This window comes from Callorhinus ursinus, unplaced genomic scaffold (assembly GCF_003265705.2).
Source record: "Callorhinus ursinus isolate GAN/ISIS: 27379988/994484 unplaced genomic scaffold, GSC_fseal_2.0 scaffold39, whole genome shotgun sequence".
Classification (NCBI taxonomy): domain Eukaryota; kingdom Metazoa; phylum Chordata; class Mammalia; order Carnivora; family Otariidae; genus Callorhinus; species Callorhinus ursinus.
This window is the reverse complement of record NW_027397101.1, coordinates 4,628,051-4,655,305: the sequence shown is the minus strand read 5'-3', so window position 1 is coordinate 4,655,305 and position 27,255 is coordinate 4,628,051. Positions and strand designations below refer to the sequence as shown.

Below are 27,255 nucleotides of genomic sequence, written 5' to 3'. Positions count from 1 at the left end.
TCCCCCCCTTTCCCCACACGAATGACCCCACACAAGGAAAGAGTCAGAGCCAACTGGTGACTTTGGGTTCCCCATCAACAAACTCACACAGTCAGAGAACGTATGTTAATGAGATTCCCTAATCTTCAAATAGGTATAAATTCTTTTTGGAACATGACAGGGGATACAATGTTGAATGTAAAAGTCCCTAAGATATGTAATTTAATTTTGGTTCAATAATGACTACATTCACCTGCCGCAGGTGAGTAAGCGACCTGCTCAGGTAAGTCAAAGTGAGCAGGCTGTCTGCACAGGTGAAAGATGCAAAAGTTGATTAGCAGTTCTGCATCTGAAGGAGGGGGATGGAACTGTGAGGAGGTGGGGTCCATAAGCTCACCCAGTGTGGGGGGCAGTAGAAGGGTCTAGCAGGGTAGAAGGCTGTGTGCCCTAGTGTTGGGGGGCAGTTGCGTCCTCATACCTGAGCAGTGGGTATGGAGGGTTTTCTTGGAGGTGTCTGTGAGTGAGGCTCTGATTATAGTTCCTAAGGCACCTAGAGCCTCCCAGTGACCAACCAGACATGTGGGCACCCCCAGCCCTACACGGCCACATTCCAGCAGGACGGTGACCACCCATGCACTGGCCTCTGGGGCAACCACGCAGGACCGCTTATGTTGTAGGGTTTCAAGTTCCTTTTCACTAATTCTTCCCCTCAGTGCTTATTTGGGTCAGATTTTCTGCAGTCAACAGTTAATTCTGGAAGATCCGAGGACTCTTCTGGAGCTTCCTCTTGGAGCACAGGCACCGCCGGGGACAGGACTTTCTTTAAGAGTCTGGCAGCTGAGGCGTTAGCGGGAAGGGTTCTGGAGCAAAGGCATGGGTCCCCTAGCACGGGGAGAACTGGGAGCACTGGGAGCCAGACTTGGGGCGGGGGAGGGCCTGGGGAGGAGCCGGGTGAGTGAGGGGTGCTGAGGACAGGCTGCACGCCACCTCCACTCCGGGATCTCAGAGAACACTCAGCGTTTAAAAGGGAAAATGCCCATGGACTTAAATTCCACTTCACTGGATCCAGTGGTTCTCCTAGTGGGGCTCCCGGACCAACAGCAGCAGCAACACCTGGGAACCCCCCTGACCTGCCGCATCAGCAGCTCTGGGGGCAGGGCGGCAGTCTGTGTCTTCACAGGCCCCGCAGGGGACCCACCTGCACACTGAAGATGAAGAGCCACAGCTCGGGGTGACACACACTGACATCTATTGTTCACGGGGTTCACGGTGATAACGGATTCCTATGTGAAGATGCCCCCGATTGGCATTTTCTGAGCGCCTCCCCTGTGCCAGACACCCTGCCAGGCGCTCGAATCAGCCCATAAGGTCCTCACAGATGGGTCTCAAAGAAATCGCTTTATCCCTGCTCTAAACTTCGCCTCCACAAGGCAGGGGCTGGTGTTCAAGTGCCGTGGGACAACTGGGGACCCCGGGAGCTCCAGGGGCTGGGGGGAGCGACACACGGGACACAGCGGTTGCTGGAGAAAGTAACCTTCCCTGGTAACATCTGAAGCTTCACCCCCTTGGAAATGTTTGAGGGCAAAGAACACACGTGAAATTTTGCCTGTGGAGAAAATCGCCCGTGCCTGCAGCATAGCATCAGCCACGAGTGTCGATGTATTCAAGAATAACTCTTCTCACGCTTGCATGAGTGGGATCTGCTAGTGGGATTGTATTTTATGAGGTTTCCAATCCAAGTGTATGATTTGCTCTGCCTAGAGAACGATTTACTCAACAGTCATGTATTAAGCGCCTACTGAGTGCCTGGGGCTTTGCTAGGTGCCCGGGAGGGCAGGGGGTTTAGTTTCACTAGTTAGGGGTATTAACCAGCCTGGCCTCACTGGGTCACTCCCAAGGTCGCTTTGTGCGGCTCTTCCTCCATCCTTGTGGGGATGTGACAGGTGCAGGGGGACAGGCTCCCGCAGGGGGATGACTCACAGTCCTGGTGAAGGGAAACAGGAGGTGCTCCCCTGTGGGGTGGGCGGGCTACTGTACCGTTCAGATAAGCGTTCTGGATGTCGATGGCCTTAGTGGACTGGTCGTCAGCTGCACAGTGCGGGTGCTGGGGTGGTGCCACCAGCACCTCCAGGGTCCCTCGGGTGAGGCCCGGCTCGAACATCATGCTGCGGCTCCTCACACTCACGTGCTCACAGCCCGGGTACAGGTTGCTGATGCTCACAGACACTACAGGTGGACAGGAGGTGGTGAGACCAGGGCAGCCTGTGTGCCTGCTCCCCTCCCGCCTGGCCCACACCCTGTCCCTTCCCGGGACACTCTCGTCCCAGCCCCTGCTGCTTCGGGCACGGGTGCTGTGTGGCAGTGGGTCAGGGATGCTGCCCTGATTCTTCCTGTCTGCTGCACCTTCCGTAGCCCTTTCCTGCGCTGCTCGGTGCCCCAGAGGCCGACCCTGCTCATCTCCGGGGCACCCCTGTCACTTGGCATCTGGTTGGGGTCAGCCAGCGGGAGGCACTGGACAGGCTGGGCGGGGCGAGGAGAAGGCCCAGGTACTTCCTCCCTCCTCACTGCTTCTCTGACATCAGTCGTGTGTCCATGACTCTAGACTCCCCCCGCGCCCCTGCGGGCGGCTTCACCCCTGGGCTCCAGTTTTCTCAAGAACAGGATCTTCCTTTTGTCCTTCCGCCCCAGGGAGGAAATGGCTTCCTTCTGTCCCAGGCCTTGGATGCTTCACCGCGTCTGGGATGTTCCCCTGACTTTTGCCCATGACACTGTCCTTCCATTACTGTCCCCACCTGGACCCTGACTGATGCAGATGAAGCGATCCCACTCTGGTCCATGAGATTGTGTCAGGTTGACTGCAAAAGGATTCTGCACAGTAGCAGGTCAGCTTGTCCAGGGAGAGCTGACGGGATCTGATAAATGGCAGGCATTCCCGAACCTCACGGAGTTCCCATTAGGACAGAGTGCGCGTTCAGTCTCATAAAAATAATAATTTCACAGGGAGACCCTGAAATCATAGCGGCAAATCGTGGATTTTGCTGACTGCCGACCCCTAGTGGTGACAAGCGGCAGGCCCGGTGGAGGGGCCACCCCTGCCCCTGAGCTCCTCTCTGGGGACAGCAGGCCGCCTCCCCTGCAGCGCTCCCCTGGACACCCGCTCCCCCTCTGCTCCGGGCATGTCCTTCCTGCTGCAGCCCCACAGTGCGCCAGCCACGACCTTCCACTGGCCACAGAGCGCGGATGTGTGTGGCTGCAGGACAAGCGGGGGGGGGGAACCCCTGCCCCGGGCGCGGAGCGGCTGCACACGGAAGAAGCCAGCGTCCACACGGGTCCCCCACTCCTGCGTCCTGCCCGGTGGCTCGGCCTTTCCCGTCCTGCATTTTCAGGAGAGGACAGTGCCATGGGCCCGGTGTCTAAGGCACAACCATGGCCTGCTGTCAGAGTGATAGAAACGTGCCGCCGGGGGCATCTGTCCCGGGAAAGGAGCCGGTCCCGGCCATTCTCGCAGGGCTCAGGGGGACCAGAGCTGTGACGTGGGCGGGAGCAGAGCACGGCCCCGCAGGCCCTGGCAGAGCCACAGGGCAGTGACCGTGTGGCTGTGTTTGGAACCAGCCCTCCTTCCCTGGAGGCCACGGCTACCCCATCCATCCTACCCCTCCCAACCCCATCTCCCCGGGGAGGCTCTCATGGCATCTCCTATGCGCCATGGTCTGCTTTCCTGAGGACCACCTTAATACTGCTCCGGGAGCATCAGGAGGTGACCGGTGAGCCAGCTGCTCTGGACTGGCAGGCTCCACATGGTGCTGCCTCCAGCCGGGCGCCCCCTCAGCCCAGGGCATGTGTGCCCCTCGGTGGGCCAGACAAGGACCTGCTAAACGGCCTGCAGGCACAGCTCCCGGCTCTTCCCCGACCTCAGGCAGGACTACATTTAACTGGGGGTGAGTCTTGTCGCTTCAGGGACTGTTTGGAAGGAGACTCTCCCCGTCCCTTGGAGCAGACCGGCCACCTGGGCATGAAGCCACATGGGCCCCTGTGGGGTTTCCCATCCCTCCCCTGCTTGCCTAGGCCCTCCAAGACCACCGGGCTCTTGGCCTCAGATCTGGGACTGAATTCCACCTCTGGGATAGACTGGGGGTACCTTAGCCCAGGGTCACACACTCCAGTGCATCCCTGAGATGTCATTTCTGTCACAGGACAAAATTTCACACATGCGGTGGGCAGCCTGCTTCTGAGCCCCATGGCCTGGTCTATGGGACTCTGGGTGAGGGGCTGGGGGGCAGAGGGGGTGAAATGCAGAGCCCGTGCCCCTCTGTCCGGGGCAGCCACCCTCCTCCCCACTAACCAGCCTCAGACAGCAATGGGACCCCAGTGTGGCTGAAGTTTCCCATTTTCCACAAGAAACCCAATACCAGCTTTTCAGTGGCATCTTCTGAGGTGTGAATGTTGGCTGCTGATCCTCCTTCCCCACCCCCACCCCTACCCCCCTGCACACAACACACAGCCTGGGCCCTGGGTTTCAGCCTTGGCCTGAGGCAGACACACGTTGTCTCTGAGCCCCGGGTCACTTCTCTCTGAAGTGGGTTATGACACAACCTCATAACATCGTGAGATGACACGTGTGTGGGACCTGAACCCAGGTCAGCACAGACCGTGTCAACCACACGCGTTGCCTTCCCTGCTTCCTGGCTTCCAGGCTTTACTGCAGTTTCCCCAGAGAGCAGCCACTTTGCCAGCTGTACGTCCTTTTGGTGTACCCTTGGCCTTCTCTTGGGTCTTTCTGGCACTTGTCACTTTCTTCGGTCTTGCGAATCCCCGAGGGGACTTCCTTTTACACAAGTGACCATGGAGAGCAGAGCTGTGCCTCCCGAAAGAACAAGGCCATCTGCTCCCAGGAGAAGGGAGTACAGTTTGAGGGGCTGCTCCTTCTGGCAGCAAAGCCAGCATCCTCGGGTACGCTGGGAGACCAGGAAGATTCTGGAACGGACTCACGTGGGCCACAAGAGAGAGCAGTGTTTACTTCCCAACAGTCCTGTCGGGGAAGCCCGGCCCCACTAACCTGTTATCTTGACAGAAATTTGAGGGTTCGGCCTGGAGATGCAGCTCCGAACCAAGGGTGTCGAGAGAACAAGAGAAGCAGCCTCCCGGGGGGACCCACTGTGTCTCTGTGCTGACTGCAGCTGGGGCGGCTTCTTTGGTCCAGAGCGGACATCGTCTGGACAGAATCTTCTGTCACTGAGTCCCATGACCAAGTCTCCCTAAGCCCTGGCTGAAGCCCCTACACGCGTGACCCTGGCTGATGATCTGGGTCTGATAATCTGGCCTTCCTGAGCCACATTTTATCAAGAATCTACTTCCAGATTCTTCCAGATGTGGAAGATGAATGGAGACATTACTTCTGAGGGGTGAGGGTTGAGCAGGAGATAAAATCTGTCTGTGGCCGGTTCAGTTTAGCTCATGGGGTCCTGGGGCATAATCTTCATAGCCAATGAGGACTTAGAGAAATTCCAGATCAGAGATCTAAGTAGATCTCTTTGTCTCTCTCTCTCTCTCCCTTTCCCTTTGCCTCCCTCCCTCTCTCATACACACACACACACACACACACACACACACACACACACACACACTCAGCAACACTCAGCAACACTGGCCTGATCCACACACAGAGGCTGAACCTGATCATCAAGTCTGGAAGACTGCTGGCTTCAGAGAAGGTGAAACCCATCTTGTATCTCCAAACTAAGCCGAAATTACGGATGACAATGGACACTGTGTGCCTGAAAACGCCCTGACTGCAGCTGGAGTTGTAAGCATCGTCACTAAGCACTGGCTTATGAGTGAGACATGTCATGAATTCCCAGCTGGGTGACCCTGGGCAGCCCCCTGAACCCCTCTAGGCACCAGGAAAATGCTGGGGAGATGCCCTCTAGGCTGCTGTGTGGATTCAGGGAGGTGTCACACGTATCACATTTTGTCCAGTTCCTGGCACCCTGTGCTCAGAAAGTACTCGCACTATGTGTTAGCAACACCTATGTGTTAGCAACACTGTACTCATACTAATTATAAATCCACTGTGGTTATTTTATCTTTACCTGGTTTCCAGTCCACTGTTGTTCAGAGAAAAGAAGTTGAAAGGGGCACATAACTCTCAGTCAAGTGTCCCTCAGCCCCAAAGACTGCTCCTCAGACACCCTCCCTCATGGAGAGAGGGAATCACAGAGAAACAAAACTTCACAATCACTGTTTTCAGTGTGGGGAACCGAGAGGACACCTTGTAATACTGTGTAGAGGAAACGAATCCTTGCACAAAATTGAGACTGAGGAAACTCTTTGGAGGGTTATATTCTTATCTTCGCAAAATGGAATTCCCTCACTCGGGGGGACTGGGGAGAAACAACCTCCCAGATGGCACAATTCCTAGTGTTCTCTGTGGTGCTTCTCCTTAGGGGTGCAGGGGGCCGGGGAAGGACAGGCACACTGCAGTTCTGGACGTGAATCCACCCATAACCATGCCTAAGAAGGTGGGGGGAAGACAGCAAAGCCCATCTCCCAGTCAGGCTCCACGTGAGTGGATGAACCAACCATGACATCATTAGGGCCCCTTTCAAAACCACCAACCAACACTGAGATGCACAGAAATGCAATCGGATTTTCTTGCTGTGTTCTCCAGTTACTATGTGTGCCCAGCATTCCAAGAAGTAAGCCTAAGGGGGACAACCCACCCTGGGGCCAATATTCCATTTGTACGGTCTGCAGCCTGTATCTGTCCATGTGAGTTTTGTCTTCAAAGGCTTAATACCCTGGTCTGCCACTGTTATCCATGCAGCAGATACGTTTTATCCCGTCCCATTGTATCTAAAATAAATTCATGTAAAGTGCACATAATGTACAATTCACCATATTAATCATTTTAAAGTAGAACACAACACCATTCTGTGATGGGCACATTTGCAATTTGGACCTTTGTGTGATTTCAGTGAGGCCCTGGCCTTGCTATTGCTGGGCGATCTGCGAGTGCAGACCAAGAAGGGGGTGGACACAGGGCCCACAGCTGGGCTAGACACCTAAAGCTAACAAGACAGTGAGATCTGATCGCCACAGGCCAGGTAACCAACACAAAGCCACCACTCACCCTAGACCTTGACACAGGCCAGCACAAAAGCCAGCACCTCGCGGAGAGACAGGGCCCGGGGCGGGGGCGCCTACCTGCGGGCTTGGATGCCAGGGGTGAGGGCGGGAACCTGGTGCAGTTGGTGGAGGAGAGTCTGGGCCGGCGTCTCCTGAAGAAACTTCTCAGCAGCCCACACTTGAGAGACTCCACCAGGGTGGTTTTCCCAGAGCCCGAGTGGCCAAACAGCTTCAGTTTGATTCTGGATTGGAGGTTCTGCGTGGGGCGCAGTTGCTGGATGAAGAGTCCCCGGTGAGCATCCTAAAGGCAGATGAAAAGGGGAGAATTCGTCACAGAACAAGAGAAGCCTCTGAGCAAACTGTCGACGCGGGTTCTCGCAGTTTGGAACTCTCGCCGTGTCCTTCCTGATCTGAGATTTCCTTGTGAGGAGAAGTTTGAAGAGCTGACAAGGCACTTTCAAACATGCAGTGAACGCAGTGCTCTTAACTGCGGTCTCGTCCTGTGCATCTCAGCGCTTATTCTGTAACTGAAGTCTGTACCCTGGCCTACGATTCTTACCCATGGTGCAGATAGGTTTTGTTCTGTCCCATTGTATCTACAAAGGAAAAAAAACTCATGTAAAGTACAAATAACACACAATTCCCTGTTTCAGCCATTTTAAAGTGGACCGAAGCTCCGAGGCGTGACTACATGCACAGTGTGTGCCACCAGCCCGGCTCTCTGTCTGGTTCCAGAGCATTTCCATCACCTAAGGAAGCCCCGCAGCCATCCGCAGTCACTCCTCCTTCCCTGCCAGTCCTGGCAATCACCAGTCTGCTCTCTGTCACCAGGGATGTGCCCAGGTCCGTGGCATTTTGTGCACAAGGAAGGATGGAGCAACTCCTGTGAAGCTGTTGCTTTAAAAGGGGACCCGGGGCGGCCTGTGAGACTGGCCCGGGGCACCTGCTCCCCTGCGTGGAGGGGTCCTGCTCCCCCCGGCACTGTGATGGTACCGGATGCTGAGAAGGAGGGCATCATGAGGTACAAACACAAATGCTGTGGCGGGGCCGGGGGCCCGATAACCTTCCCGCTGTCCTCGCTCTCTCAGCCCTACAGGGAGAAGCAGGAGAATTCACAGATTCACTCACTCATCAACCAACATCTGTGGAGGGCCCCCACGGACTAAAAGTGCAATGCATGGAATGGGAAGGTATAGACTGGGCCCAGATCCGTGTCCTGAGGACACACAGACATGTGAACGCTGACACCAAACATAACAAGAGTGCTTTGGATGGTGTGGGCAGGTGCTCTGCGCACCCAGAGATCCCACCTCGAGGCTGCACAGTGGTGCATCACTCCCATCCCCTGGCTCAATGCAGCCTCACAAGCAGCCTCATTTTCCACCCCCAGCTTTCTCCTGGCTCCAAAACAGGGGCCCATTGGAGCTGTGGGGTGCAGTCTCAGGGGGATTCCTTCTGTGACCCAGGATGGTCCCACTGCTCCAACCTATTGACTTCCATGCATCCAGGGGACCCCTCCTGCTGGGATCCCTCTGGGAACATTCCTCCCCAGGAGGCTCTGGCCCAGGTGGGGTTCTCCATTGTGACCCCACCAGACTGTAGGGTGATGTGGGACGCTCTCCCCCTCCCGACCGGGAGCCAACTGCGGGGAGAGACGGTGTCCCCAGCACCTGGCAGGGAGATGCTCAATAAAGAGGTGCCCTGGAAATGACAAGACTCAGGGGGACCCTGCAGGAGCCTCTCAGAGGGAACTGTCTGCTCTGAGTCTCCCGTGACCTCAGGCCTGGCAGACACTGCGTCCACGTGCAAACCCGGGGAGGGGGGTTCCCCGCTGCTCTCTTCCCACTGAGCCACTGTGGCTTCCTCCACCGACCACCCGGCAAGCTCACCTGTCAGACACAGCTCTGCTGAAGGCTCCCTGTCCTCCCCGGGGTTGCTGTGTGCGACTGTGACCGCCCTTCTCCACGCCGCAACACTGCCCCCTGGTGGGCATGCTGGCAATGGGCGGCTACTTTCTCAGTTCCTGGGGTTAGGGGTGCTCCTGGATGTGGGTGCTGCCTGTTCAAACAGGTTCACAGAGTGTCCCGCATAGTGACAATTGCCTGGGTCCACCTGACCTCTGAGTGTCTGCTGAGCATTTATATAAGAGAAAAACCTAATGTTTATGATCATCTGAGCTTAGGATTTAACTGCATGTTCCATGTGACACACAGGTTTTGCGGGTCGGGGAGCACTGAGGGTTAATACTGCCGACCAGGCTGAAAGAAATGGGTCACTCGCTCGATTTCTCCCGGATGCCGGCTACTGCTGCCGATAAGCCTTTGACCCCCTGAAGCAAATCTGCCTCCCTTCATTCTAGGTTAACTCTCAAGGCCAACCCTTCCTCTCCCTTCCCTTTAAATCAGGCACGGCTCCCACCTCCCCTGCACGGGAAGCATCAGAACTAAAGTCACCCCATCCTGTGAGCATCACCTTCCACGAGTGTCTCACCGAGTAGATCACAACATTCGCCACCTATTTTGTGATGCACAGCTTACTAACACACTAATGCTTCTTTTGAGTGAAGCCTCTGTCTCCTTCTTCTGGGACAGGGGAGAGGCAGAAAACCTGCTTCCGGCTGTGATCCAACTGCTGGGTCCCGGGTGCACTGTGCAATTTTAATTGGCTTGTGGCTCTTTTCTGCTTCGTGCCCCGTTGATCTTGGCACTTGACCTTGGACACCACGTCTGTCCTGTGTGAAGGACTGAGGGTGTGTTTGTCCCCTCTGCCTGAGCCCCTCAGGCCCTTGCGCTCTGAGGACACTTGAGGCATGGTAACCATGGGACACTGCTGCTGTCCCAGCGTGCTTCCGGAAGCTTCTCGGGCCCACGGCTGGCTTGTTCCTGGCAACTGAGGGGCCTCATGCCTATGCCTTGCTCAGCATTGCCCTCGACTGAGTACAGTGCACTCCTATGAATTCCACGCAGGGTAGCGGGGGCCAGAAGCCGCTGACAAGGTGTTTGCCTGTTTCCTGGATTAGCCCCAGAACAGAGGCAGGTGGGGATGAAGATTCTCCTTTTGTCCTAACTCTAGTTGAGGTGGTCTGTGTCAAGGTTCTGAACTTGGGCCTTGTCCTTGGTCAAGTTAGTTCAGTTTTAGCAAGAATCCTGCTCGGTCAGTTTAGTAAAAATCCTGCTCCCTCCTATGTGATGAAATTCCTCACCCCTCTCTAATATCTGATCCCCTGGCCTGCCTTCAGCAAGAATCCTGTTGAGTAGCTGTATTGTGACCTTAGCACTCCTATTTTCCTGCTGCCTCAACATCCCCACAAACAGGCCTTGAGCAGTGGCCCAGGCATAGCAGGGCGATAAGGTGAGCCATGCCTCAAGTTTACCCCCAAATTTAACCCAGTGACACTCAAATGCTCCCAGTAACATTCCTGTAGATGATCCCCATCCTGTGGCCTTGTTGGGGAATGACTCATCCACCCTTCACCTTCTCTTTGGGAGATAAGTCTGGAAACGGTTCTCTCCATCAAGCTGGACAGATCTGCCATAAGGCAAGAAAGCAAAACAGGAGTCTTCTCCTTTCTAAGGAGACCTAACCTGGTCCTGCAGGATGATCCCTCCTCCTGCTCACTGAGAGCCTTGGAGAATCTGAACACAACCGATTTTGATTTAGAAGTATAAAATAAGGTCCTGAAATCTCTCCCCCACTGCAGGTGGGTGGCACATTTTCTCTCATCACCACTAGGTGGCGGCACAGGGACTGGAGTGGGCCCAGACCAGTGTCCTGGGGAAGGCCGCAGCATCAACCTGACCATGTGTGCTCTCCAAGGGTGACTGGGCCTTTGATGCACAGAAGGTCTCAGGAAGATGGTGAGTGGCTCCAGGCTAGCTCTGAGGGCGGCAGAATACTGATTTCTTTGGAGGGAGCCCACAAGTCCATCCGGGGTCTCTATCTACCAGGAGCTCCAAGACCACCTGTGCCCCGGCGGGCCAGAAAGCCCCACCTGATCCGGCCCTCCCAGCAGTAACACCCGGGGAGTGAGGGGCTGGGACCATGGTGTTTCCTAAATTACGGCTCCTGCACTGAAACAGTCTCCTGTGTGTCCCCTGCTCCCCAGGCAGGCAGGTGTGGCTAGCAGCAAGGGTGAGGCCTGGGGTGGCCCTGGCTGTGGGCCTCTCGCAGGCCAGGCTGCCAGGCTTGGGAAGAGGAAGGGAAAGCAGCAGGGAACCTGAGGAATCAGAATTCTAACCCAGTGCCGCCCTCCAGAGGGTCAGAAAGTATATTTGTGTAAGTGGGAGGCAGGATATGTACTATTTCCCTGTTTATTCCCTTTAATCTTATACTTTAAATATTTACCCAGAGATGGGGGCCTCTGTTTGCATTCCTGACCATGGCTCATGAAGTAACTGAGCCTGGAGAGCCCATCCAAGCGCCCTCAGATCTCGCCTGGCCACCACGATCACTTTCTACCTGATGTCTCTGGGCATTCGGAAGGAAAGTCCCAAAATTGAGTCAGATTTTGCTCCCACCTGCTGAACAAACCCACTCTCCTGACCTAGGTTTGTAAAGCCGCCTACCTCTCTGATCAGGCACCTCTCTGATCAGGCACTGCTCTCCCCCAGACCACCTTGCTCAAGCCCCAGTGCAGACCCCTCCCCCTTCCTTTTGGTCTGGTTCCTGGGACACACCCAGCTCTTTACTGCCCCAGGCCCTTTGCACTCACTATTCCCTCTGCTATTCCCAGCTCTCCTCTGGCTGCCTCACCTCTCCAATATTTCCTTGTTGGTTTAAATGTCACCAGCAAAGAGGTGTCCCCTGAGCAGTGGATGAAAAAAACCCCACCTCCCTTCTCTTATTTCACCCTGTTTGGATCCCTGCACATCCAGCAGGGGCCGCAATCCTCTATGAAGGGCCAGGTGGTCTCTCCTGTGACTGCCATGTACCCAGAAACCAGCCAGTGATAGACAGTAGGAAATCAGGGGTATGGCTGTGTTCCAATAAAGTTTTGTTTACAAAAACAGGTGGTGGGCTGACTACGGCTCTCAGGCCATTGTCTGTCAACCCCTGAACTTACCCCATCTGGCATTTTTCTTACTTGTTTATAGCCCGAGTCTTGCCTCTTGCTCACTGTGGTCTCTCCCATGCCTAGAACAGTTCTTAGCATATCTAGACACTGAATCTCTTTTAAATGAACATTATTTGGTAACAGCATTGCTCTTTAACACCCTGGTGAATCCTGGCTTCTAGTTAACTTTCTTCCTGTACCTTTCTTTAGCTTTTAGCTTCACTTTCTCATCAGCAAAGATGACTAAACATCAACAGATGGACAGGAAGACCATCAGCAATCTGGCAAAGCCAGGTAAGAGCATGGGGAGGTGACATGGCTTTCCCCTGTGGCAGGATGCAGTCAGACCCAGCAGGGGAGGGGCAGCAACTCTTAATTATGCAAATGTAGCTTACTTGTGCTGAATTTTTAATTCTGGGCAAACTCCACACTTCCTCCTAGTTTCCAAAGTATTCTCAGGCACCTTTCTTCACTGTCTCATCTTAGGCGTAAGAAAAGCAACTATTTTAATATCAGCTTATGGAAATATAACTGGAAGGAAAATCGAGCCCCCAGTGTGAGGGCACGGAGCACGCAGCAGTTGGGAAGAGACCCCTGTGGTGGGCTCTGCAGGACCGGACCAGAGGCTCCCGCACACTACCGCCTCCAGTCACTTCGTGGGGAACGGGGTCAGAGCAGACCTTGCCCAGCTCAGGCCTGCGCGGTGTTCTTCCTGCCCCCACAAGTTCTGGCCTCGGCCACCCTCACCCCCACCCTGCCCAGAGGCCCTGGCTGCAAGGTCTCCTCTCCCCAAGGTCAGCCCCCCTCCCCCGCTAAGGACCCAAGGAGCCGCTCCCTCTGCTCTGGCCAGTGCTCTGCTGCCCCCTGCAGGTGAATAAGATGACTGCGGCTGTGTTTCTGAAACAGCAAGTCCCATGGCTTCTCTAGAGCACCTTCTTTAAAAATACGTTCCCAGGCTCCTCAACTGATTAGAGGTGAAAACAAGGCGGCGTTTCTGTTGCTAATCTAGCCCACTTGCAAACCTATGGAATGACAAGGCAATTTAAGTCCCCCCCCCCACTCTACAGACACAGACTTCTCCCCAGGAATGTGTTCAGGATCCACATGAGGGGGTCTAACAGAGGGTGACTCCCCCAGGGGTGTCAAGAAATATGTAAGAACAGTTTCTGATTTCACAATGAGTGGGGGAGGGGGTGCTATGACATGAGCTGCTTGGGGGGTCCGCAAGGCCTGCAAGAAGAGGAAGTCCCACCCACCCCGAAATGCCCGCCCCATCCTCGAGAGAAACAGGGGGAACATCAAGGAGGAAATGACATGGGAAGGACATGGGACCAGATGCTCCTAAGTAGAAACTGCCTTCTTCCTTTCCCCTCTCCGTCCTCACTGGCTGTGATCACTCTCCTCCGCCCCGTGATGTGAACTGCAACAGCCCTCGAGGGAACGACCAAGGCAAACAAGCTCGCGGGTCTCAGGAGCTTCTGAACGGAGCAGGCCCTGGCGAGCCCGGGAAGCAGACCGGGGCTCACCACACAGCCAGTGAGCCCAGCTCCGGGGAAGGACCCCCCTGCCCGTGGCTGGAGAGGAATCAGCACGGACGCCCTGAGCCCACTGAAGGGCCCAGGAAGCAGACATTTCTACTTCAGGACTGAATCTGGGCGCTGCACTAATTCGCATCTGCTTAGCCTCAGGCAGTCGGGCTTTCCTGCAGAACCAGCTCCATCTTCGGGATGTTGTAAAATGACAGCACCTGCCATCGACGACTGAATGATGGCTGTTGCTAACCATGGCTCTCCAGGGTGCCCTGCCACAGCTGCCCAGGGCCTTGTGGGCAACGCCCAAATCTGCTCCCGGGCACGGGACCACAGGGAAATCTTTGTTTCCCCAGGACTCTGGGAGTGGTTTGCAGGATTCCAACAAGAGCCAACACAGGGTGCTTACTGCGTGCAGACACTGTTCTAAAGACATCATCTACATCACCGCCATACTATAAGGGAGCACTATAAGCACGCCCTTCGAGAAACAGGAAACTGAGGCACAGAGCTGCTAGACAGTAGCAGCACTGGGATTTGAGCCAGAGCCATCTGACTCCCGAGTCTGTGCACTCAGCCATCATTTTATATTTTGCCTCTCAAAGCAAAGATGAGAGAGGAAGCTTTCTGTGGATTCGAGGCACCAACAGGAATGATGTCCTTTGCTCACAGGAGTTAAAATGATTTTTCTTTGCCTTGACCTTTCCTTAGAGAACAATCCCAGGATAATGGTTTCATACTAGACACTGGAATATTCTCTCTCCCATCCTTCTTTTAAAAATCTAGGCACCAAAACACAAAGTTGCCAATCGGTGAGAGAGAATAAAGGAAATCTGAAACTGGGACAGTGCAAGAGCCCACATACCTCAATTTAAAGATTCTTGACTGGAAAACAGCTCGCCACCTCCCCTGGGCGCAGGGGGTCAGAGTAGCACCACACAAGCTTCTCTGGTGTTTGTATTTCCAATTACAAAAGCAACACAAGCACAGGGCAGGGAATCTGGGATCAGATGAAGGGAGAAAGCACCTTTAACCCCATCAATCTGATCCCACCTTGGCTGTCACATCAGGGCCTGTCCTTCCTGTCGTCTGCCTGGGCTTTACTGTTTCAGACCCACCATGCAATGACACTGGCTTTGCAGCCAGCCTGGCAAATCCACTTTTAAATAAAAGAATGGACCTCTCCTGAGGGGAAGACGGGCAGATAAACACAGCACAGCCTGAGGAAAAGCTGTGTCATTCTGCCCAAGGATGATGTTTCCCCGGTGACCCATCAGATGAGTGGGGCCCACAGTCTGCCATTGATTTCTGCTTAAAAATGAGTGGCTTCACCTTCCCAGGGTCAGGGTTCTGTGAGAAGTCTCTGAGATGGTGAGCAGCACTCCGAGCCAAGGAAGATCTGCCAGATGCTTCACTGTGAGAGGCATGCTGGTTGGGACTGCTGAGCCCACACACACAGCAGGGGCGACCCTGGGGCTCAGATTCGGGTGGTGGCACCGATGGGATGTGGGTCACAATCGTCCTCTGTGGAATGTGAGAAAACCCAAGCATTCCTGACCCAGCATGTGTGTCCACTCGTAAGGTGTTCAGCCTAATGACATCGCTCCCTCCCCCAGTGGACTAATAACAGAAAAACTGCATCCTCATCGAGCCGTCGGGAAGGCCAGATTTGATGTCAGGTTCTTTTCACTGTAGGTGGACACTATCACGAGTAATTGACTTGAAACTGCCCTTATATATGTGACATGTGGCCTATAAACATAAGGCTCTATGGGGGCACCTGGGCGGCTCAGTCGGTTAAATGTCTGACTCTTGCTTTTGGCATAGGTCATGATCCCAGGGTCTTGAGATAGAGCCCTCTCCTCCCCATCAGACTCCACACTCAGCAGCGAGTCTGCTTCTCTCCTCCCCTGCCCTTCCCTCTGCTCACATGAGCATTTTCTCTCTCAAATAAATAAATAAATAAACTAAATAAAATAAAATAAACATAAGGCTCTGCCCTCAAATGCAGGGCACCTTGCTACAAAATCCACCCAAAGTCAAAAGTTGCAAACACTTGAGCCAATGTGGCCCGTTGCAGGGTTGCACACTGCTCCATTCTTCCACGTGCTGGCAGACGTACTGCTTCAAGATAAGAGAATTTAAAGATTAGGAGACTTTATGTGAAAGTTCCTTGTTGATTTGCTGACAGTGACTCTCAGGCTCCACCCCCTCTCATGTTGCTTGTAAACAAAAACACTTCCCCCTTGTTTTTCTCGTCCAAATTCTCCTCCACAGTGAGAGTGTGCGGCGGTGAAGAGTGGGAGAACACCAAGTCCACAGCGAATGCACACATTCCCTGCAAGAACGTGTGTGTAAGGCGAGGGACATTTTTTCCAGCCTGTTCTCTTCCTGGAATTTCCAGAAGGAAGGGCACATTGAATCCCTGCCTTTGTGGCCAGTACGTAGACTCCGAATCACAAAGGTGTGAAGATACATTATCTCCCAGCTCAACTCCAGGCACTGGGAAAGCACCTGTTCCCACCCACGTCCCCTCCCCCACCACAGCCAGACCCTGGGACCACTAGGAAAATTCAGACTCTCTGTAGCTGGGGAGGTTAAGAGGCGATCATCCCTCCCAGGGCACTTTCCAGTTTATATGGCAGGACCTCTGTGGGATACCTCGAGCTGATTTTGGACAGTGCCTTTCCACTAAGCACTGTAATCGACTGGATTGTATTTTTATTTCTCGAAAGTTTGTTTTTGAAAAATTGTTACATGATTATGGTCCTTGAACAATACAGGCATTATGAGTGTTGAACCCCTACGCAGTTGAAAATCCAGATGTATCTCTGACTCCCCCAAAACTTGACTACTAACAATCTACTGTTGACCAGAAGCCTTCCTGATAACATAAACAGGCGATTAACATGTATTTTGTATGTTGATATGGACTATAGACTGTATTCTTATATTCAGGTAAGTTAGAGAAAAGGAAACATTAATAAGAAAATCAGAAGGAAGAGACAATAGGTTTACAGCACTGTACTGTCCTTATTGAAAAATATTTGCATAGAGGCAGACCTGCAGAGTTCAAACCTCTGTTGCAGGAGGCTCACGTGCATAGTACAGAACTTGGAAAAAATGCAGTCATGTTAAATGCAGGAAATTACACTAGCAAAGTCCCAAAACACCGCTGTTAATATTTTCTTTTTATGCACTTTTTAAAACCACAGGCGGGATTATAATGTACATATATATAATTTATCTTCTGCTTTGAAGCCCTAGAATATCCTAAGCATTAAACTCTTCTTGCTAAAACCTCTTCAAAAATATTTTAGTGGTCAAAAACAGTTCTATCCTATAGATGTACAGCAATTTGCTAGACATTATTGTTGCTCATCTGATGTTTCTGATTTTTATTACTATATTATAAATAACACTGCAATGAACATCTGTGTGCATAAAACACTATTTCCTGCATTTTTTTCATTTCTTTAGGATAGAGTCCTAGACATGGAGTTCCTACCTTAAAGGGTGTGACTGTTTTGAACACTCCTGATACACACTGTTATGATGCATTTACTTTTGTCCTGTGTCCTTAAACCTTAGAGCAACAGTGTTTCCTAGACCAGAGTATATCGTGTGATGTCTTGGAGTACAAAACATTAAGAAAGAAAGAAGCAGGGATGCCTGGGTGGCTCAGTTGGTTAAGCGACTGCCTTCGGCTCAGGTCACAATCCTGGAGTCCCGGGATCGAGGCCCACATTGGGCTCCCTGCTCAGCAAGGAGTTTGCTTCTCCCTCTGACCCTCTTCCCTCTCGTGCTCTCTATCTCTCATTCTCTCTCTCAAATAAATAAATAAAATCTTAAAAAAAAAAAGAAAGAAAGAAGCAGTCAGCTTTCTCATTTCCTGTCTACTTTATGGGAAGAGTTATTACAGAAGGGGTGGGAGGAGGGAAACCAGGCACAGAAACTGTAAGGAGGCCAAATGATTTCCAAGTCCAAACACAGAAGAAGAAACTGATAGGTAGCTGATGCATTTACGCTAACTGTACGCAAACCACAGGGCAGGGAGAGATGCCCTTCCTACAGCCTGTGTGTCCAAAGCCTCATTTTGTTCATCTCATTGTTTACCAGAAAAAAAAAACAAAACAGATGTTTTCATAGAAAACAGAGCATTTCAGACTGATAAAAGGAATTTCTCACCTTTCGGAGTCTTGCAAGCAGACCTGCTACATGTTCGTGCTGTTCTGATTTAGCAAGCTCTTCTGCTGTCTTCCCATCCTGTTGGAGAACAATGGTTAGTGTCTTTCCTTCACAGGAGAGCTGTTTGTTCCATGCACTGGTTCTGCTGTCAGAGGCAGAAACAAGAGTTAACAGGCCTTAGAAACAAAAAAGGTGGACAGAGGGTCCTGGATTCTTTTTTCTTTCTGCACAGTCCTTATTTCATTTCCTTATTGGTTGCCCAGGGAAGGAAGGTGAGAATTAGAAAGCAATTGCGCACTGGTGTGTTGAACTCCATCGGTGAGACGTCTCAGACCCACAGACTTCCATCACACCTGGCACCTCGTTGGTGGGAGGATTACCCCAAATGCTGAACCTCCCTCCAATAAACCAGACAACGAAGACTTTCATAGATGCCAAATTCTAGTTAGTGCTAGCTAATGTCTTCAAATCCTTCCATGGACAAACCTGAGCACTCATATAGGAGGCTAGTTACTGGTAATTACTGTGCATTTCGAAGAAAAGCCTTAGTTTTACCGACAATTTTGATCTAAAGATTTTCAGTGAATAATAAGAGGAGGAAAGCAGAGTTCACAGCACCTTTTAATTGGAGAATTTTCATAAGGCTGCAGTTTCACAGTGAGCAAATTCATTTCCATTTCTGTGCCAGCAATAAGCAGGACCCTGGCTAACACGTATTGAGTACCTCCTAATCTCATGCGCCTGGTCCAGTTGTCTGTGCTTTGTGCACATGAACCCTCGGAGTCCCTCGGGGGAGGTGGGGACTATGGCTGTTCATGTGCCACCAAGGAGGAAACAGAGGCTTAGGGACTGTTCTGCTACAGTTTTAAAGTCATTACAAATTTGAAGTAGAAAAGGCAAGAAGCAATTTTCGTGCAAATAAAAGCAATCTCTTTTCAACAAGATTAAGAAGCATTTTGGATCCATCTCTCACTCAGGGTTTATCAGTACCAGTTAAAGCTCCATTCCCGTGGAAGCTCAGAGATGCCCGAGTCTGATTAGCAGCACAGCTTCCAACCTCTCCACTCAAGTCATCATCCGAGCCATGCGTGGGGTTTCCTGAGACCAGTGTTTCTCAACATCGGCACTGTTGACATTTTGGACCAGATAATTCTCTACTGTGTGGGGCTGTCCTGTGCACTGCAGGATGATGAGCGCATCTCTCTCTGGTCCCTGCAAGGATCGCCTTCCCCAACTCGTGACAACTCAAAGTGTCTTCAGACATTGCCAAGGGTTCCCTGGGTGGCGCGAAATCACCCCAGTGGAGAACCGCTGCCTTAGGTTGAAGCTGGAAGCTCACATGAGTGCTCCGGGGAGGAGGCTTTACAGTCATGCTGCCCATCTCGCTCTCTCTTAGGGTCCCCAGATGTCTCCAGGGGGCAGGGGAGGGCTTCTAGTTTGCTCTGGGGAGAATCAGGGATCTTGTCAGACACCACACCCCAACCAGGGATTCGTGCCAAACTGCCTGGATCCTTACTGACATGATAAGAAAAGGCCTCAGGTTAGCCATTCCCAAACCTCCCCGCACACTGGAACCCTGGGGTCTCTAAGATCTCCTGCGGGCTGCACGCGCCCACTCCCTTCCGGATGCTCTGCTTCCCTGAGTCTGGGCACGGCCCAGACACTGCGGTTGTAAGCGCTCCTGGTGATTCCGGCGTGCAGCCAAATTTGGGGACCACTGTCCTGGTTGGAAGAACTCTGAGCCTTGACTAAAGTGTCTGTCTTTTGGGGTCTTCTGGCCACAGCATTTCTCTCGGAGACCCGGGATCGGCACGTTACACGGGCAGAGGACCCTCAGTGACAAAGGTTACTATCCATTATAGAGCCTTTCAAATGACAGGAAAACCACCATCAACCAAATGTCCTACAGTTATGCAGCGCTTTACAGTTTGCAAAACACTTGGCCCTAAGAGACACTATTCAGGCTCCCAAAAGAAAGGCCTGCCAGTGTCCTGGAAAGTTTGACCTTTGGAATCAGAAGGACGAGGTTTACGTCCTGAATCTGCCCCTCACCAGCTGTGTGGTCAGTCACTGGGCCTCCTGGAACCTGGGCTTCATCTGTAAAGGTGGAAACCGGGACCCTCACCACACAGGGACTTGAAGCAGATTAGGGAAAACCAAATGAAAGGAACCAACAGTGTACTGGTCATGGAAAAGGGAGGCAGCAATAATTACTAATAAAAGAGCTAAGAATTCCCCCAAACTCCCTGCGTTTCTAGGAGGGAACGGGGTGGGAGCTGGATGTTTGCATTCTGGCCTTGCCCTACCCTGTGCCCCTGAGCCAGGTGCTAATTCCCACAAGCAATTCTGACACGCAGTGTCCTCCTGGTTACAAACAACGGTCTGGGAGGGCCTCATTGAAAAGATGATGTATGAGTCAAAACCTGAAGGAGAAGAGAAAGCAAGCCATTTGGATACCTGTGAAGAAAGGCAAGTGCAAAGGCCTTGAGGCAGCAGGATGACTGTCATGTTTGAACAGTTTCAAAGAAGCTCATATAGCTCATGTGGTGTGGGGGCGGGGGGCTCAAAGGGAAGAGATGGAGTAAGAGATGGGGTCAGGTAGGCAATGTGAGGGGCCAATCTTTAAGGGAGCCCCCCTCCTAAGGACTTCTAACTTGATGGAGGGTCTGAGCGGAGGAGGGACATGATCTGACCTGTATTTCAATGGAGTCACACAAGCTGCTGCCTGAGGAACAGACTGGGCAGGTGAGGTTAGAAGCCAGGAAACCAGTTACAAATTGCACATGATCATGGCCAAGGGCTCACAGCCTCATGGGGGATCAGTAGTCAATTCCAACAGAGCAAGAAAGGGGAGCAAATCATAACTGCTAGAGGGGGCTGAGAAAGAGGAGTCTGTCTGGGGCTCCAGCCGAGTACTGAAAGATGAGAAGGAGCTAGTGTTCCAGAATCTTCCTGCCACTAATGTCATCTGTGACTACGTGCCTGGGTGCCTGCTATTAGGCATTAAAAGTCTCTCACACGGAAGGAAGGAGCACATCACGTCCTACGGCAGGGGTGTGTGTGCAGGCACTCTGTGCAGGGGAGGGAGGGAGGAGAAACAGAGGAGCCTCCAGACAGAAGAAGAGCATATGCCAATTCGGTGAGCTGGGTGCCAGCGAAGGGCTTCCCAGGACCTTCAAAGAGCTCTCTTCTGCCAGGTATAGCTGAGGGGGACCGGAGTGAAGGGTGAGGCTGGGCACAGAGGGTGCCAGGCAGCGGAGGTTGGAGTTCATCGGCTTTTCCAGAACCATAGATGTGGTGATGGAATGGAACTGTCAGGAAGGCCACGGCTACAATCAAGGGACCAGATCTGAGGCTGAGCTGGTCCTGGGAGAAACACACACTGAGGTCCTTAACCAGGCAGAGGCCAGAGTGCTATGAGACCAAGAAGAATCTGGGATGAGGGCCCCAGGAGGATGCAGGGGAGAGGCAAGCAGAGCTTCTCCGTCCCTGGACCTGGCGACTCTGCAGAGGTCTGACACTGACAGAGAAGGTCGGGGAGGAGGATGAGGATGAACGTGGAGGTCTGGCCCTCCGAAGCTGGCGCCCACCGGAGGGCATGCGAGGGGGCGCTCCGGGGCAAGCGGGGCTGGAGCCAAGGACGTGGGCCTGAGGTCAGGGGCAGCCGCAGGCCACGGTGGTCAGAGGGCAAGGGCGGAGGGATGGACATGGGGCTGGAGGAGGTGAGCAGAGGCAGGAGGAGAGGCAGGACCAAGTGGGTTTTCTTACCCAAGGCAGGAGGGAGGGGCAGGAAGTGCAAGTCCTGGAGAGACAGCTCATGCACCAGGATTCGGAAAAGCTGCTGCCTCTTAGGTGTGGGGGACAATGAAGACAGGCAGGGCATGGTTACCCCAAAAGTCAGAGCGGGGTTACACGGTGCGGAAGGAGATGCAGCGACTGAGTCAGGCTCCGGGGACTTTTGGGGTGACCTCGAAAATTCTATTTCTTGACCTCTGAGTGGGTTATAAAGGTGCCGATCTTATAATAATTCAGTGAGCTTTACTTTTGTTCATGTGCTTTGTAAAAAAAAAAAAAATCTGTGTTTTATCTTATTATAAAAAAGTTTTGAAGGCAAGAGCTACCAAGAGGTGACTGGAGACTTGGCAGAGAGCAAAGCGTCCAGGAGGGACTGTGCGGAGGCAGAGGGGGTGGCAGTCCAGGAAAAAGAGAGCAGGACTTTCAGAGGCTTTTCCAAGTAATTGGGGCTGAGACCAGAATGGGACGGCAAGCGACCGCTAGGGGGCGCCGCAGGGTCGCGAGCTGGGGTTCAGGACGCGGGACTCGGTCCTCTCAGGCGGCAGGGAGAACAGCACAGGAAAGGGGCGGGCACTGTTTCTGCCAGTAAGGAGGCGGCCCCTCCCCACCCGTGGCTACTCGGTGCTTGAAAGGTGGCCCAGGTTAAGATGCCTGTGGGTGTACAACACACACCACATTTCCAAGACAGTACAAACCGAAGAATGGGAAATATCTCGTAGTTTTAAAACACTGATTGCAGGTCGAAATGATAACATTTTGCATGATTTGTGCTAAACAAAATATATTCCTGAAATTAACTTCTTCGTTTCTTTCCTTTTTGGATGTGGCTTCTAGAACATTTAGAATGGCACCCGCTGCACGTGTGATGGCTCTGTTGGAGATGTCAGCTCGCAGCACGGGGTCTGGTGATCATACCGCCCCCTGCTGGACACCTGGGAGGCTTCCCCTGCTCTATCTAAGAGTGAGACCTCGGTCTCGACCGCACCTGCCTTGGAGGCTGGGCCAATCGGGTCCTGCTGTACATTTACTGCGGTGGCTCATAAGAGCCCCGTTAGACTGGAAGTTTCCTGAGGGAGGGGAGCTCATCCGCCCAGAACCCGCTGTGTTCCTGGGTCTCAGCCGAGCCTGGTGCACAGTATGTGCCCAGTATTTGGGGACTGAAGAAACGAAGGGAGGCTGGTGAGTGGACTCCCAGGTGCCAGGGAGGCACAGTCGTAAGCAGAGGATGAACGAGGAGATACACCTGAGGGCCGGCTGGAGGGGGAGATCCCTGGCGGGAAGTAAGGAAACAGCTGCTGTGGGCAAGGGCAAAGGGAGAGGACCCAGGGCTCAACAGAGGTCGTGGGGTGGCACCAACCACCCAGCAGAGGCCAAGGGCCACACGTTTTACTGTCCCCAACCTGACTGTGGGGTTTGGCAGAATCAGCATCTGGTATCCTCAGAGCCATCTCTGACAGTTTATTTTTTATGAGGCAACATTTGTGACAAAAAAAAATATATATATATATATATATATACATATATGTACACATATGTATACTTTTCCTCATAAAAATGCATAGGAATCCTGCACTGTGGAGTAATTGAATTGAATGCCAAGACATGGCTGGGCAGGGTTTGATAATGGCACATCAGGCCTAGAAGCCCATGCATGGCCATGTGGGGTTTTGTGATGGGTGGGGAGGTGCCCTAAGAAAGGGACAATCCCATCTACAGCACTGGCATTCCCTGGGCTTGCAGAAAAGCCCAGCTCAGGGCTCAACACTACAGAGAATGGGCCCAGTACTTGTGGGGACAGAAGCCATCAAAGGAACATCAGTGCATTCAGGGAGGCAATGTCGTCCACCAGGGGTCACCAAACATTTTCTGTAAAGGGCCAGAGAGTAGATACTCTGGGCTCTGTAGGCCATAGGATCTCTGTTGCAACTGCTCAACTCCGCCTTACAGCATGCAGTGGCTATAAATACGTAAATAATGAGCATGGCTGGGTCCCAATAAAACGTTGTTTACAGAAACAGGCAGCGGGCTGGATTTGGCCTGTGGCCCCTAGTTTGCCAACCCCGCATGCCTCTCCAGGAACTGAGGCCTCCCTTACAGCCTCAGGGCCCTGATTTTCCCAAAATTGGCTGCCATATTTTAGAACTCCAATGGCTCTCCTTGGACAAACACTTTATGTCAGCAAAGCACTAGTGAGTTTCAGGAGTCTCCCACATAACAAGAGTGGGAGACTCAACCCACCATTAGGCCAGAAGCAAGTCAAATGATAATATTTCACTGTAAGCAGTAAAATGACTACCTTATCTCATTAGCCCCGGATTTTTCCTCTTTGGTATTTCCCGAATTGTAAATCAAGCAGGGCGGTACCTGGTGTGGAATGGGGAGTGGGGAGGCCAGGGGAACTGAAGCATCTCCTGTAAAATCATTATGCGGGCCTAAGAGCCAAGCCAGATTTCTTAAACAGGAGAGAACAGCTCTCCTAAGAGGTTCCCCACCCCACCCTCACCCCAGGATCCTCCAGAGCCCTGTAGGGGAGGGGGAGCATTGAGGAAAGGAAAACACACATGTCTAACCACACACCCCAAGGCGCTATTGTGGAATGCGGGCCACGGCAGCGCGGGCCACGAAATGCGCAGGGGAGGCGGCAGGGTGAGCCCTCACCCTGGCTCTGTTGTGGGCAACTGTTTCCCTAACTGCAGTGCAAGAGCAAAGCTTCAGAGCGGCTTGTCTGGCTTGTCTGCGGAGATGCAGTTGCCAAGAGATACCTTTCCCCGCATGCCCTCGAGGCCTGAGACGTTTTCTCTTGCTTTCTCTGGCTTTCTCCAGCCAGAAGGTGACTCACCGAGGTCAGGGCCTCCACGTTGGCGCCCGCCAGACAGAGGTAGCGGACCACGTCCAGAATCCCGTTGTTGGCCGCAAGGTGCAGAGGCGTTCGGCCGTACTGGAAGACACAAAAAAGCCCAAAGAGAGTCCTTCTCACGATCGATGCTGAGGCCGGCCCTGACTGAGAGTCTACCCCACGGGCCAGCGCTGTGTGAGGGATCTGGGATCCCCCTGAAGACGCAGGAGGCGTGGGCTCCCTTCTCCAGAAACTCGCCCTCTCCTGAGGGACGCCAGCCTGGCAGAACGGGTGCAAGCATTTTCCAGTGAAAAGAGTAACTTGGAAATAAAACTCTAAGGGATTTAAGAGTAGGAGGCTTATAACTAAATCAAGTCTCCCGCTGTGCGGGCAAAAAGGAGGCATGAGTCAGGGCTCTTACAAAGGGTCCCAAAGTTCCAGAAAGATCTGCACCACAGTTCAAATATAGACACTGCAAGGGACAAAGGAATAGAACAACAGCTACTGAAGTCACTCTAAGGAGGTGACACTGCAAGGCCATGTCCACCAGGCTCCCTGTTGTTTATGTCTGTGGTTCCCAAACTGTGTGCCCAGGCACTTCAGGGCATTGCAGTGAATTCATGGGCTACTGAGGAATATTTTACATTTTTGATGGCACCAGCAGGTTCAGACACGAAGTGAACTACTAGCTCCAGGCAGTTAAGGCTCTCAGCATGAGATTGCACTGCCTTCCCTTGGATGTCAGCACAAAGGGTGTTTGGAGGTTCCTGTGACAAGAGACCAGTATCTTGAGGACATCAGGGTAGAACGGGAAGGGAAGTAAGGGTGGTAGCGTCCAACCTGGGTTCAAGGTCTCAGGGGCTGTGAGACGCCCGACAAGCACACACACCCCATCAGCACGCCATTGCGGTTATGAAAGACGGAAATAAAAATATTCACTTTCTTTCCATTTGTGTGGATCATTTTTTCCCACAGGTACTGAGTCGTTAGGACATAAATTCTTACTAGGTCATTTGGACCAAACCACTTAATAAACAGAGAGGTTAGGTATTTCTTTTGCCCTGGAGGAACCACAATAAAAGTTCTGAGACCCTAGGACAAGAGAGGCTGGGGAAGTTCAGGTACCAGGCTTAGGCTGTTTATTTGCAATTGTAAGCTTTTGTTCTGAAGTTAACATATGCTGATTTAGAATATGCAAAGGACAGGGCGGGATGGGCTGGAAAACAGAAGTGCTCCTTTCCTTCTGTCCAGTGCCCCAGGTTCCCTCCTCAGAGCAGGTCCTGCTGATGATCCCTTTGGTGCCTTTCCTTCCAAGCTTTTAGCTCTGAACCCATAAAAGGAAACAAATAATTTGAAAAGTCAGGGCAGGATCATACTCCACTTTATACGTTCACCTAACAACAGTACACGGCAGACACTTTGCCATGCCTGTCACTAAATCTACTGCGTCCTTTCCGATACCTGAATAATACGAGGCGTGTGGATATGTCATAATTCACTCAGCCAGCCCTCTGAGGACAGACACTTGAGGTGGTTCCATTCCTTGCCCTTATAAATAATGCTGCAATGGGCATACACGTCTACGTTTTGTTTACTGTCATCTAGAAAGCTTTAGAGAGCAGATACGAAAATTTCAAATACCCTAGAAATGAAGTGAGAAGAAAAAGAGGAGACTGTAAAGATGCGATGAAGTGTTTGGATTTATGTGGAAGGAATGGAAGCTTGGCAGTGGGAGGTATCGCTTTACGGAAGGGAAGAAGGACAACAAAGAAAAAGGACCAGGAAGTCGATGCTTTTGAAGGCTCCAACCTTTGAGAGAACCAAACCCAAACTCCTGAGCGTTGGAGTCAAGGTCTTGCGCCATCTGGGCCCAAGATTCCCTTCCACCTGCATTTTCTCTCTGTGCCCCATTGCCTGCCTCCCTAAATACCTACACCCCATGTCAGCTGCAGGTGCATCCAGACAGTCGTCCCCAAACATACACGAACACTTCCCTCAGTCGGAAACACACGCTCCCCTCTTCTTCATCCAGCAAAGCCCTAAATGTCTCCGAAAAGCTCTCCCGGTTTCTTTAATGTGCCAAGGTCCGCGTTGCCATACACCTGTCTGCTTTCACAGCAGAGACTGTAACGGGGGACGCGGCTGGAGCGAAAAGCAGCCTGAGGGCAAGAGCCATTCCCTCTGCCATCCACAAGGCCCTCAGACCTCACCGGGCACAGTGCCGCCGGAGAAAGGCGTTACTACACACTTGGCTGGCACAGCATTCTCACTCACGTACTTGGATGTGCATGCGTGTGTGCGTGCATCCATGTGGGCATGTGTGTGGGCATGTGTGCCCATCTGTGTATGCGAGTATGTGCATGCGTGTGTGCGTGCATCCATGTGGGCATGTGTGTGGGCATGTGTGCCCATGTGTGTATGTATGTGCATGTGTGCGTGCGTGCATCTGTTTGCATGTGTGCCCATGTGTGTATGCGAGCGTGTGCATGCGTGTGTGCGTGCATCCATGTGGGCATGTGTGTGGGCATGTGTGCCCATCTGTGTATGTGAGTATGTGCATGCGCGTGTACATGCATCTGTTTGCATGTGTGCCCATGTGTGTATGCGAGCGTGTGCATGCGCGTGTGTGCGTGCATCCATGTGGGCATGTGTGTGGGCATGTGTGCCCATGTGTGTATGTGAGTATGTGCATGCGTGTGTGCGTGCATCTGTTTGCATGTGTGCCCATGTGTGTATGCGAGCGTGTGCAT

The 27,255-nt window shown here is 52.6% G+C and overlaps 1 protein-coding gene across 6 annotated transcripts in view; it reads right to left on the bottom strand.

Annotated features, from left to right (window-relative positions):
• Positions 1–27,255, bottom strand: part of DAPK1 (death associated protein kinase 1) — a 178,820-nt gene that overhangs the window by 11,338 nt on the left and 140,227 nt on the right. For all 6 annotated transcript variants that reach the window (XM_025851609.2, XM_025851607.2, XM_025851606.2 and 3 more), the window contains exons 18-21: positions 24,509–24,607; positions 17,875–17,952; positions 7,183–7,405; positions 2,017–2,205 (exon numbers count right to left, since the gene is read on the bottom strand). In XM_025851609.2, the coding sequence (XP_025707394.2) occupies positions 2,017–2,205; positions 7,183–7,405; positions 17,875–17,952; positions 24,509–24,607 (589 nt within the window). The remainder of the gene's footprint in view (positions 1–2,016; positions 2,206–7,182; positions 7,406–17,874; positions 17,953–24,508; positions 24,608–27,255) is intronic.